At 42.6% G+C, this 14,006-nt stretch overlaps 1 protein-coding gene across 3 annotated transcripts in view; it reads left to right on the forward strand.

The window, feature by feature from the left end:
* Positions 1-747: 747 nt before the first annotated feature.
* Positions 748-14,006, forward strand: part of LOC306841601 (uncharacterized protein) — a 57,690-nt gene continuing 44,431 nt past the window's right edge. The window contains exons 1-4 of one of the 3 annotated variants that reach the window (XM_079371546.1): positions 748-1,217; positions 1,654-1,722; positions 1,980-2,033; positions 2,162-2,791. In XM_079371546.1, the coding sequence (XP_079227672.1) occupies positions 1,704-1,722; positions 1,980-2,033; positions 2,162-2,791 (703 nt within the window). In that variant the 5' untranslated portion in view covers positions 748-1,217; positions 1,654-1,703. The remainder of the gene's footprint in view (positions 1,218-1,653; positions 1,723-1,979; positions 2,034-2,161; positions 2,792-14,006) is intronic. The other 2 variants (XM_079371545.1, XM_079371544.1) reach the window with 2 other exon arrangements.

Consider the following 14,006-nt stretch of genomic DNA (forward strand, 5'->3'; position numbering starts at 1 on the left):
GTTTATGTGCATTACACAACAAGGAAAATGGTTTTTCCGAGGTGTCCGACGTCACGTGAAGGCAGCATATGCTCCCCACCCCCAACTCCAATCAGTTAGTTTTACTTTGAAGACTTTATGTGTCGCTGCAAGGAATTCATCAGGTGAGTTAACTCGACGAAAACTAAATATACAAAATAAATAATAAATATAAGAATAGGCTACAGGTACAGTTTAAAGGTTATCAGAAAATATATTAATAAAATCAATTGTATTTCTACAACAAGTCAGCAAGCTCATGTTGAATAAGAACATGGATTATATTACCAACTACTTTTAAAAAAACGACGTGTGTGCTGTTTTCTTCTGACTGAACACTTTACTCATAACTTACAGAATGGATGCACATTTGTTACAGCTGATTCTTCTGGCTTATAATCACTAAACTGTACTTTCAATTTGCTCATTCAATCAGAACTAACCTGGCGTGAGCTTTAATTACATATTATTCATGTATAAATTTCCACTCCTATAACAAATGAAACGAGCCTAACAATTTGATGAACTCTCAGATTCTTACTGTTTAAAAAAAATGCAGAGAAATAACTTTAATCTTTTAGGGAAGTAAGGGTCACATGACTGGTTGGCCAACAGGATGCACAGTATAGGCGTGACTTTCTTGCCTTTTTTGATTTAGTCATTTAGTTTTTTAAAGTTTATTTGAGTGAATAAGCTCAGGTTGATTTCAGAATCAGAATCTTTTTTAACATTTACATATATGAGGATTTTGTCTTGGTGTAATGGTGCAAAACACAGTTAACATGTAGGTTCCTGCTGAGTCCAGATGCTTGAGGACAGAGTGGAGGTCCAGGTTGAGAGCATTAACAGACCTGTAGGTGAACTGGAGGGGGTCCAGGACGGGATCTGTGATGTCTTTGAGATGTGAAAGCACAAAGCGCTCAAAAGACTTCATCACCACAGAGATCAGGGCGATGGGTCTGAAGTCAGTAAGTCCTGTTGTTCTTGGTTTTTTGGGGACAGAAAAAATGTCTGTAAAGACTGGAGACAGCTGATCAGCACAGGGCTTCAAGGTGGAGGGAGAGACAGAGTCTGGTCCAGCTGCTTTGTGGGGGTTCTGTCTCTTAAAGATCTTATTTACATCTCTTTCAGTGACTGAGGTGTCGGGAGAGAGGGCTGTTGGAGTGGATCAGAGACCTGAGTCCCCGGAGGTGGAGGAGGTGTGTTGTGAAGTGATTTCAGGGTTCATGTGGATTTATTTGGTTTGAGAGAAAAGTTTGAGTTTGTTACGTCGAGCTGCAGCCCATTTGTTAATGTGCCAGTCTATGAAGCCAGAACAAGTTTGGTCTTGTTGAAAGAGAGCAGAGGCCGTGCTGACTTTAACACGTCTTAGTTTGATTTAAGAGTTAATTTAATGTGTTTCCTTTGAACTTTTCTTTTTCTTCACTGTAATAAAAACTTAGTCTGCTGAAATGCTTTCCTACAACCTTCCTTCTCACTTCAGCTAAACTACTTTACTGGTACATGAATTAAATGATATTACAGGAGTTGTTATGAATAATATCTGCTCTTATTGATCTGTTCACTAATGAGTAATGTTCTACTGTACATCCTTCCCCTTTTAAATATCTTAAATTGTTTCTCTCGGTTCTCAAGCTGTTCTTTCCATTTGAATGAGTCCCTGATGTTCACAGCAGATTGACATCATGGCAACTTCAGGAGCAGGTGAGTCCAGTCAGACTCTGTATTATCTGTCTACATATTTATAGACACCAAAAGAGATTAAGCAGGTCTGTGATTTTTGGATTGAAGAAACAGTAACAACCCTAAAACAGTGTTTTTTCTTGAGCAGATATTTATTGCAGCAACACATATAATATATTATTCTAAACACAGACGTGTCTCGTGTTTGTCCTTAATTTAAATTTGCATTGAAAGAGACTGTGCACACTCATGACAAAATGTACATGTTTCAATCATAGATGATCTGTATCCCCTGAGGCGCTCTTGGAGTATGCAATGGTTGCCACCTGACAGTGAGTGAAACTTCTATCAATCTATATAAGAATATCTGTGTTTCAGTCACATCTGTAAGTAGGTTATCAAGCCCAAAATAAAGTAAAAAAAACAAATGAGTTAGATTGTTAAATCTTTTTTTCCACAGTGTCTGAGTTGAGGGTTGTTCTGCTGGGGAACAGCTGGTCTGAGAGGTGTTCAGCGGGAAACTTCATACTGGGAAAGACTCTGTTCTACACTGAGAAAGAACTTGACAGCTGTTTGAAAGTCAGGAGACACATAAAGGAAAAATACGTAGTTCTCATCAACACTCCAGATCTGCTTTATGACATCTCTGAAGACAAACTGACAGAACATATGACAGAGTGTGTGAGACTGTCTGATCCTGGACCTCATGTGTTCCTGTTGGTTCTCCAGCCTGAGGACTTCACAGATCATTACAAACAGAGACTGTGCAGAGTCCTTCAAGGCTTCAGTGAAAAGTCATTTGATCATTCACTGATACTGATATCAACACCCAGAGAGCAGGGATCATGTGATATCAAAAAACATTTACAAAGTCAACCCTTAAAAGACATGATCAGAGAATGTAGATACAGATATTTAGAGAGGGCAAACCTTGAACTTCCAGAGCTGTTGACACATTTGGGTCGAATTGTGAAGGAGCACAATGGAGAGCACGTCAGCTGTGAAGTGTTCATGGAGGCCAGTGATGACATTCAAATAATGCAACAAAAGGAAACAAGGCTCGGCATCATGGAGGCTGTTACTTCTGCTGGTAAGAGATCTGTTTTAATCAAAGTGTTTAAACTCACAATAATAACTGATCTCATGAGAACATGAAGCTGTAAGTCAATGATGTCATCTTGTTACAGGTATTTATAGCAGGGATATCACGGTGACACCTCCTCCCTCAGGAGAAAGTAAGTAAACATTCACAAATAGACAAACAGTACCATATTTGCTCTGATTTGGTTGACCCCATCCCCCAGTAACTCATCACATAGAATTTAGTAAGCGTGCATTATGACTAGACTTACAACAACCCCTCTCGGGCCCAAAAGGGGGTGAGCCTGTTTGTGCTGGTTTTCAATCATTCTTTATATGTATAGAACCAATTTATAACAAAGGTTGTCTTTAAACACAAAAATAGCAAACCGTCCTTTGAATTTTTTAATTCAAATTTATTTATTTAATAGGGACAATGCAATTTAACATAGTTTCAATATATAAATTAAACTAATGTGTTGCATAAAGAGTATATAGCTAGTGCTAATTTCCAGCTCTTGTCCTAGTTGACTCTTTTACGATATTATTTACAAATTTACAAACTCAACATTAATCCATCATGAGCACAGCACAAAACAACATTTAGCTAAGTCACAATGGCAAGGAAAAACAGCCTTTTAACTGGCAGAAATTGAACAGCTATCTTCCAAAACTGTGCTGAAAGTTTAAAATGAAATTTAAAATAATGCCTATTTAAGCCATAAACGGGGAACATATTTAAAGAACTTCTCCCGAAGTCTTTATTCATTCAGAACCAATTTTGGTCTTTGTACCATAGATACCTTGGAAAGTAAAAGCTTAAGTTTTCTTAAAGGGCCTGGCCATGGGTCAAAATTTATAACAAGCATCTAGTCTCCAGCCACCTGCCTGGTCAGCTGGCATGCAGACTCCAGCCACCTGCCTGGCTTGCTAGCAGCCAGCCTCCAGCCACCTGCCTGTCCTGCTAGCAGCCAGCCTCCAGCCACCTGCCTGTCCTGCTAGCAGCCAGCCTCCAGCCACCTGCCTGTCCTGCTAGCATCCAGCCTGCAGCCACCTGCCTGGCATGCTAGCAGCCAGCTTCCAGCCACCTGCCTTACCTTCTCGCATCCAGCCTCCAGCCACCTGCCTGGCTTTCTAACATCCAGTATCCAACCACATGTCTGGCCTGCTAGCATACAGCTTCCAGCCACTTGCCTGGCCCACTAGCATCCAGCTTCCAGCCACTTGCCTGGCCCACTAGCATCCAGCCTCCAGCCACATGCCTGGCTTTCTAACATCCAGCCAGCAGCAGCAGGTCTGTTTGCCTACACTTTTCTTAATCCTACAGTTTGTAACCTGCACTATGGCTGACGGTGAATCGGAGTGTGTATCCTGCTGCCTTACCATTTCGAAACTGAAGACCAGCATTGCCTCAATGAAAGCTGAGCTCAGGGAAAAAGATCAGCTCATTTTAGGATTTTCTACCATCGCCAGGCAAAGCGCCTCGCAGTCCTGAGCTCCTCTGGCCACGGCTGTCAGGATTCCACAGGCTCCACGACCGCTGACGTTCCTGAGCTTGAGACTAGGTCAGCTGTACCAGAGGATGCGTGGCTTTAAATGGGAGCGAAGCCAAAATCGAGAGCCGGGTCTGCTCTCTGCGAGAGATCCATGGAGACGCCACCAAGCAATAGGATAGCTGAAGTTGTGAGCCCCATGAGCTCTACGCCTCGTCCACGGGATCGTTGGTCCATAGCCAGTAGAGCTAAACACCGTGCCAAGCCGCTGTCGCCCCTTTCCCCTCACCTGGCTATACCACTTGCCAACCGCTTCAACATCCTGAGCATGCAGGATTTTCCTCCCTTGGTCGAGCACGCGCCACTGCCTTCATCTGCTCCAACAGCCAAATCTTCCTTCTCTGACCGCCACCAATTGCTGAAAGAGGCCGTGATGAGAAGAAGCTCTGAAGCTCCTTTCTATTCAAGCTCTAGGGTGCCGCTTACTGCTGGTAAGATAGGTGCCCCAGCGCAACAACACCACACAGACTTGACTGCCTGTCTGCCAGTGAGTACCACCATCGTGCCGCTTTTTCTCCCCCCACAACGCAGCCAAGTATCCCTCTGCCACTTTTTCTTGCCGCTCCGCCACAGACTGTACACCACCATTTCCACCATTCTCAAATGACACGTCCACAGAGGCTCTCAACGGAACTTTCAGTACAGTCAACACAACAGCAACACAAACATCCGCTCCTTTTGGTCCACTAAGCCCCGCCCCCCTCCCCGCACTACCCGTCCTGTCAATCACAACGTACTGTCTTCTCTGCTCAAAGCAACCACATACACACTACTCAACTGTCTGAAACTCTGTCTGCTGAACATTAGATACCATTAGATCCACCGGGCTTTTCTTTCATCAGTAAACCCTGTGCCACAGGGAGGGAGGGAGGTCTTGCTGTCCTTCATCGTGATAACATCAAAGTCATGGCTGTCACTGTCCCCCACCACTCCTCCTTTGAATGTTTAGCTGCAAAAATCACAGGCCCAAACCCCACCATCATTGTCACCATCTACAGGCCACCAAAGCCCTCCACCGTTTTCCTCCATGAATTTGCATCACTACTAACATCTGTTTGTGTCATGTCCCCAACTGTTATCCTCCTCTGCGATTTCAACATACACATTGACAATCCGTCCAATACCTTAGTTAACGACTTCACATCACTCCTAGACTGTCTCGGAATCACACAACATGTAAAGCTCCCAACTCATAACAAAGGCCACATACTGGACTTAATCTGCTGCACTGACATCACCCCCACCAACCTTGACATCATGTGCTTCCCCATTTCTGACCACAAAGCTGTACTTTTTGACATTCACACCCAACTTCACAAAGTCAAAGAACAACGGACCATCTCCTTCAGAAACATCAATCATATCAACACCACAAATCTCTCCACCCTGATCAGCTACTACCCCAGCCCTCCCTCAGCATCTTCCCCTGCTGACCTGGTGACCCACTACAACAGGGGTGCCCAATATGTCGATCGCGATCTACCAGTCGATCGCGAAGGCAGTGTGGGTAGATCGCAAAGCATTATAAAGTAGACGTCCGTCCTCACTATGAAAAAAAAAACGGTTCAGCGCTAAACACCTCCATATTTTCCCCTTAAGTTTCGTTTCATTAAAACCGAAAGTAAAGACGGTCGCGATGTGACTGTATTTGCTGAATGAATATTAAAATATGTAACGTAGTGTTAAAAGGCTGCATCAATCAAGTTATCATTTGTTGCAGCAAGAAAGGCAGAGGATGATCAGGCAAAGAGGAGGAAATTTTGACTTGGTCATTTTATAAGTAGCTCCCATGCCGAAAAAGTGTGAGCACCCCTGCACTACAACAACTGTCTCTCCACTGCCCTTAAGACCATGGTTACGACTGTACCCAAAAAAGACTTACCTGCATCACTACAAGAATGCGCTTACTACTGCCAGATCTTCATACTATTCCAACCTCATCAACACTGGTACTGGTAGCAACAGAGTCCTCTTTGCAACGGTCAGCCACCTAATTCAGCCTCCTAAAATCCTCCCACCAGACATATCCACCGATCAGTGCACTGCTTTCCTGGACTTCTTCAACTCAAAAATCACTACCATTCACCAACAACTGGCCTCATCCTGCACCTCCTCACATGATTCAATTTGGATGATCACTACTGGCCAACCTCTCATCAGCTGCCTCTCTGACTTCACCCCAGTATCGGAACACACCATCTCTGAACTCATAAGCAAAGCCAAAACCACCTCCTGCCAGCTTGATCCTCTTCCCACTTCCCTCGTCAAAGTCTGTCTGCCATCCATTTCTCCGATGATCACCAATATAATGAACTCCTCCCTCACCACTGGCACTGTACCCCCCACTCTCAAACTAGCTGCTATCACTCCCATCCTGAAAAAACCCGGTGCTGACCCAACTGACCTCAACCTCTACCGGCCCATATCCAACCTCGCCTTCATCTCCAAAACACTTGAAAGGGTGGTTGCCGCTCAACTACAGTCCCACCTCAACACAAGCAACCTCCATGAACCCTTCCAATCCAGTGTCCGTTCAAAACACAGCTCTGAAACAGCCCTAGTCAAAATCACCAACGACCTCCTCTGTGCAGCTGACTCCGGACTTCTGACCATACTCATCCTCCTCGACCTCAGCGCAGCATTCAACACTATTTCCCACACATTACTCCTGGACCGCCTGGCTGGCATTGGGATCACTGGTGCTGCAGTCCACTGGTCTACATCATACCTCACTGACCGCCAACAATTCGTGCAAATAAGGAACCACAAGTCTGGGTGTTCGGGTGTTTCACTGGGTGTCCCCCAGAGGTCAGTCTTGGGTCCATTGCTCTTCAACATCTACCTCCTCTCCCTGGGCACAATCCTTCACGATCATGGGATCCACTTTCACTGTTACGCTGACGACACACAGTTCTACATCTCCTCCAAACCCACTGCCGCCACCCCTTCCACCTCCCTCATCACCTGCATGGACGACATCTGGAACTGGATGAGCAGGAACTTCCTGAAACTCAACGGCAACAAAACCGAGGCCCTGCTCATCGGTTCCAAATCCACCCTCACCAACTCACAACAAACCCCAGTACCACCCATCATCATCGACGGTTTCCCTGTACCCTTCTCCCCCCAAGTCAAAAGGCTCGGCATCATTCTGGACAGCACCCTCTCATTTGCTCCCCACATTAGAAACATTACCCGGACAGCCCTCTTCCCCTTCCGTAACATTTCCAGACTTCGCCCATCACTGTCCCAGTCCTGCACCGAAATCCTGGTTCACTCTTTTGTCACTTCCTGTATCGACTATTGCAATGCCCTGCTCACTGGACTCCCCGCCAAATTCTTTAACAGACTGCAACTCATCCAGAACACAGCCGCCCAGATTATCACTCGCACCAAATCATCTGATCACATCACCCCCATTCTCATTGAACTTCACTGGTTTCCTGTACAATATCGCATCGACTACAAAAACCTCCTCCTTACTTACAAAGCTCTTCACCACCTAGCCCCCACTTACCTCTGCGACCTCCTGCATCACTACAGCCCCTCACGCACCCTCTGCTCAACCTCTGCTGGACTGCTAACCATCCCCACACCACGCCTCAGTACCATGGGTGCCTGAGCCTTCAGCTGCTCGGCACCCAGACTTTGGAACTCTATAATTATTATTATGTATAATTATTATTAACAGAAAGCAAACATGAAATGTATACTTCCAGATTTTATTTCTCGAGAAATATATGTCAATAAATGTGAAGGTATACACAAACATACACAGACATAAGTCTTGATGAAGCTAGTTAATAACCAACATGAAGATGAGTTTTTCTCTTTCATTAAACCACTGAAAGATATAGAAAACAGAATGTAAACTTTAGTTTAACCATATGCCATGATGATGTCTCTCTACATTTTTCTATTACAGTCAGAATTCTGCTGTTGGGGACGGACGACAAAACAACGAAACTTGGAGACTTTATCACTGGAAATGAACAACACGGGTCAACCAATACAACAAAGCTTTTTTTAACTAAACACATGGTGAAGAGTGGAGAATGGAGAGGAAAGCCTCTAACAGTGGTGAAAGCTCCAGATATTTTCAGTGTTTCTGTGGAGAAGATGAGAGAAGAGATGAAGAAGGCTGCGAGTCTCTGTCTTCCTGGACCAAATGTTGTGCTGCTGTTAGTGAAACCTTCTGATTTCACTGAAGAGAAAAGACAAACACTGAAGTTCATCCTGAGTTTGTTTGGTCAAGATGCTTTCAAACACTCAGTGGTCATCAGCACACATGAGGAGGATAAAACAAGAGTCTCTGTTAGAAGTCTCATTAAAGACTGTGGAGAACGACAATACAGTATGGATGACAAGAACCGTGATGTATTAATGCAAACGATTGAGAAAACTGTTCATGAAAACAAAGGAACCTTTCTCACTCTCACTGAGGAGTCGATGGCCCCAAAGTCTGGTCCTATGAAAACAGCTTTGAACCTGGTTCTGTGTGGGAGGAGAGGAGCAGGGAAGACTTCAGCAGCTGAGGCCATTTTAGGTCAGACAGGCCTTCATTCAGTCTCCAGCTCATCAGAGTGTGTTAAACATCAGGGAGAGGTGTGTGGACGTTGGGTTTCCCTGGTGGAGCTTCCTGCCATGTATGGAAAACCTCAAGAGGAAGCAATGAAGGAATCCCTCAGGTGTATCTCTCTCTGTGATCCTGAGGGTGTCCATGCCTTCATCCTGGTTCTACCTGTGGATCCACTCACTGATGAAGACAAGGGAGAGTTGGAGACCATGAAGAACACCTTTGGAAGTCGATTCAATGACATCACTGTGTTGCTGTTCACTGTAGAGACAGATCCTTCAGCTCCAGCTGTTGTTGACTTTCTAAATGAAACCAAGTCCATCCAGGAGCTTGTTCAGAGCTGTGGAGGAAGATCTTTGGTTGTAAACATCAGGGACAAGCAGCAGATCCCAGAGCTGCTGGACATGGTGGAAAAGATGCACAAAGATAAATCCAAATCATTCATCTTCACAACACAAACATTTGGACATGTCCAAATAGAAAAGATCATAACACTGCAGACTGAGCTGGAGAACCTGAAAACAAAAGACCCAGTCATCTGTGAGTACTATTAACTTGTAAATATATATCATACTAATTCAATTTTTAAAATAAATGACCCATTGTTAATCATATAATAGTCTCAACTCTATCTACACTGTGCTTTATACATTTTCAGCATTGATGGTATACCTAGGTGCTCTTTTTTTCACAGATGATGATGAGAAGCTGAGTCCAGAGAGTCTCAGGATTGTGCTGATAGGGAAGACTGGAACTGGTAAGAGTTCTTCAGGAAACACCATTCTCGGAGGAAAAACATTTGAAGCCAAATCATACCAAACATCAGTCACAAAATTTTGTCAGAAAGCACAACGTGATGTGAACGGTCGTCCAGTCACTGTGGTCGACACTCCTGGTCTGTTTGACACAACTTTATCCAATGAAGAAGTTCAAGAAGAGATGATTAAATGCATCAGTCTTCTGGCTCCAGGTCCACATGTCTTCCTGTTGGTGTTACGCATAGGACGATTTACACAAGAGGAGAAGGAGACTTTACAACTCATCGAGAAAGGCTTTGGGAGGAATGCTGACAAGTTCACCATCATTCTTCTAGCTGGAGGAGATTCATTAAAGCATGATAACATGTCCATTGAAGAATACATTGAAAAGGGATGTGATGATTCCTTTAAGAAACTGATCGCTGACTGTGGAGGAAGATACCACGTGTTTGATAACCATGATCATGAAAACAAAACACAAGTCAGTGAGCTGATAACCAAGATTGATGAAATGGTGAGCTCTAATGGAGGCAGCTGCTACACCAATGAGATGCTGCAAGAAGCTGAAGCTGCTATAAAGAAAGAAATGAAGAGACTCTTGCAGGAAAAAGAAGAAGAGATGAAGAGAGAGATGGATGAGCTTCAAAAGAAACATGAGGAAGAAATGAAAGAAAAGGAAAGACGAATGGAAGAACAGAGGATAGAAATAGAAAAGGAGAGAAAACTGAGAGAAAAACAACTCAAAGAAAAGGAAGAGCTGATCAACAAGGAGTGTGAGATGAGAAAGAAAGAACAGCAAAATAGAGAAGAAGAAAACAAGAAAAGAGAGCAAGAGGAACAAAACAAGAATCAGGAATGGGAAAGAAAACTCTCAGCTTTGGAGAAAGAGATAAAATCAGAATCAGAATCAAAGGAAAACTTTGACAAAAAGCTGGAGGAGACCAGAGAAGAGATGAGAAAGCAAAAAGAGACTTGGGAGAAAGAAAGAAGAGAATGGTGGACAAAACGAACACAAGAAGATGAACAGAGACAACAGGAGCAACAATTAAAAATTAAAAAGCTCCAAGATGAATATGAACAAGAAAGAGAGAGTTATGAAAAGAAAAGAAAGGAAGAGGACAAACACAGAAGAGAACAGGAGGAGAAGGAAAAAAGAGAATTGGAGGAAAACTACAAGAAACAAATGAAGGAAATGAAGAATAAGTACGAAACGGAGGCCAGAAAACAAGCTGAAGAATTCAATGATTTCAGACAGAAATACATGAAGGACCTTGATGCACTGCTGGAGAGACACATGGAGGAAATGAAAGAGTTGAAGCAAAGACAAGCAAGACAACTGAGTGAGGCAGAAGAGAGAAGTGGAAAAGATTACGATCTTTTACAAAACCTGTCAAAAGAAAAAGAAAAACATCTAAAAGAAGAAACAGAGGAATTGAAGAAAAAGCACGAACAAGAAATAAATGAAATGAAAAAAGCAAAAAAAGGCCGGTGTGATATCCTCTGAATGGTCCATCAACTCTGGATTATGACGTTGCTGATTGGACACCGTCTGTTTAGTTTTGTGTTTTTGCTGGACCACATATATGCAGACAGTAGACTGACAGCTTCTTTTAAATGAGTTTTTGATAAACATCCAATCTCACAGAAACATGCTCAATAGGACATGATTTGAAACAAACACATGATACTTGTACCCTAATTAAAAGGGAGTGAGTTCTTGGTGAGCCCCCCTCTTGTCCATTGTTTTGATCCAATGATCAGTCACATAGTCTACCACATGGTTCAGGCCAGATGTATACTTGCTTTTAACAATGCACACTTGTTATCCTTATGTCCCCTCCTTCTGTTTGGTGCGTTGGCTCTCCACATCCTCAGAAATTCATGTGTTGGGGCGGCTGTGACCCAGTTGATAGAGTTGGTTGTCTCTCAACTGGAGGGTCGGTGTTTCTATTCCCAGCTCCTGCAGCACCTGAATTCCTCCTGATGCTTTGTTGGCGGCGTATGAATGGGATTAGTTTTTTCTGATGGACTCTACACAGCAGCTTCTCTCATCAGTGTATGAGGCGCTTTGAGTAGTCCGCAGACTAGAAAAGAAATGTACAAGCTCAAGTTCCTTAATGTGATGAGGATGTAGTATGCACATAAAAAGTTGAGTTAATGGAGAGGGGATGGAACAGAGTCAACACAGCAGCAGGGGCAAAAAAAACCCCCAAGAGGGTTGGAGACAAGCTGAAAAATGAAGTCTACAGTTATCCACATCTGTACGATGTGACATTGTCACTGCACAGAGACAAACATACTTGCCAAAAAAGTTTTCTACACCTACATTTCACTTTCAAAGTTGATGTGGAAAATAGTTAAGACATGTTTCAACATGGGACCCTGTAAACTGGCGACGTTCAGCCGAAAGCACCATGGCTGCTACTGTCATTGTTTGGTTTTTCATTAAATACAACAAAAACATATCTGAGTATATTTTGACATTATAATGACGAACTATTACTGACATTCATTGACACATTCAGTTTGAAGTCAACAGTTAAGGGTCACTCGTTTAACCAATCACTGGGATCTTGACGTCCTTACAGAAAGGATGTTTAAGATAATCCTTTATTCATGTTGCAAACAGAGAAGTTAGGGTTAAAGGCAGATGTTGCTGAATTAATGTTTTCTGACAGGTCATCAGCTTCCCAAGCTGATCTGACTCACTCAATTGTTTCATTTAATATAACTGAAATGGTGTCATCTTTTGCTGTTTTTTATATTGTTGGTGTTGCGATTGTAAGAGAGATGATGCCACAAGAGGGCGCCCTATGTATAAAACATGCTTGTTCTTGTTTGAACACAAGGTCCCCATAGCTCCAATTATTGTTGGTGCAATCTTAGTAATTTCAGGTGTCATGATCTTTGTATTTTGAAAAATGTGTCTTTTATTGTAAAATGTGTTTTTATTTCTTCTAGTTCGTTAACTATAGTTAAACATATTCAAGTCATTTTGTTTATTCATAAAATGAACATCAAATATTAAAAGGGATTATTTGGGTGTTTTGGGGTTGTCTGTTATAATAAAAAGAATTGAATCTCAACAAAATAACAGTTTCAGGTGTCGCCTTTATCATGGGAAGTAATACTCTTACTTAATGTGGTCTGACATTTAACAGACCAAAAGTACAGTCCTACTGTCAAGCTTTTCAGAGGGAAGGAGCTGCTGCCTTTCTGTCAGAGTAATAAAACATTTTTCTACCACTCTTCATGTTATTGCAGGTGAACTGTAACTGTTCTCACTTATATAGCTTGCTTGACATTTCCTTTCACTGTCATAATTAACATGATATTTCAGAACTGTTTAATCTTTAAACATTTTCATTCACCAGGCTCAAGATTCTCCTTCATTGTCTCTCTGAGCTTGTCACTCCACCTTAGCACTCTTCTCTTTCTTTATTGTCCATTAAAGTTGTATAATTAATAAACTCCTCTCTGCCTGTTATATTATCATTATTACTTTATTTCCCGCTTGATCTCGACGCTGCATGGACGGATCCATCTGAAGGGGGAAGGAGGGGGGGAGGTGAGGACGGTCGGTACCACTCTGTCCATCTGCCTCTCAGAATAAATAGAATATATAACCTGCTCTCATCCATATGTGGTTATTAACATGTTTAATAATTAAAAGTAAAAACAACAAGCAGAAACATTTCAGGAAGTCAAGTGTCCACTCTGTCCAACAACCCCCCTCCAGAAATCGGTGCCGGTTAATTTTATTGCGACCAACTAACTTCATGATCAACCGGCACATTTGATCCAGGCTCAGCCAGCTCGCCCACCGACTCCTCTCAACCTTCTTGAAGAGGGAATTTAAACATGATTTCAGCGGCACAAACTAAAGAAACTACATTAGAAACCTTTAGTCAACTTTTATTTTCAAGTGAACTCATTGATACCACTCAGAGATTTGTTCTGACGCGACGTGAGTCATGAAAAAAATCAAGCTAGGTACGTTGATTAAGAAATAATGTCCGTTTGACAGATCACTCTTTATATTAATATTAAACACTATCGATATTATCACTCAGTGTGTTACAAAAGTAAATGTAAATATTTTAAAGCTTACACAACATACTAATAACTTACAAAGCCACATTTTTTTTATGTGTGTTTTCACTGGTGACAGATCGACAGTTAGTTAACGGGAGACTGGATTCAAAATCTGGGGTGACCGAGTCAACTCTGCAGGGGCTCCACAAGATGGCGCCAGTGAATCAGACACAAAGGTATTGTTGGAGGTTATTCTATCACATTAGAACCAGGATATAAATTCGTTTCTTTTAATGCTCGGTT

Source organism: Symphodus melops (assembly GCF_947650265.1).
Source record: "Symphodus melops genome assembly, chromosome: 1".
Lineage (NCBI taxonomy): Eukaryota > Metazoa > Chordata > Actinopteri > Labriformes > Labridae > Symphodus > Symphodus melops.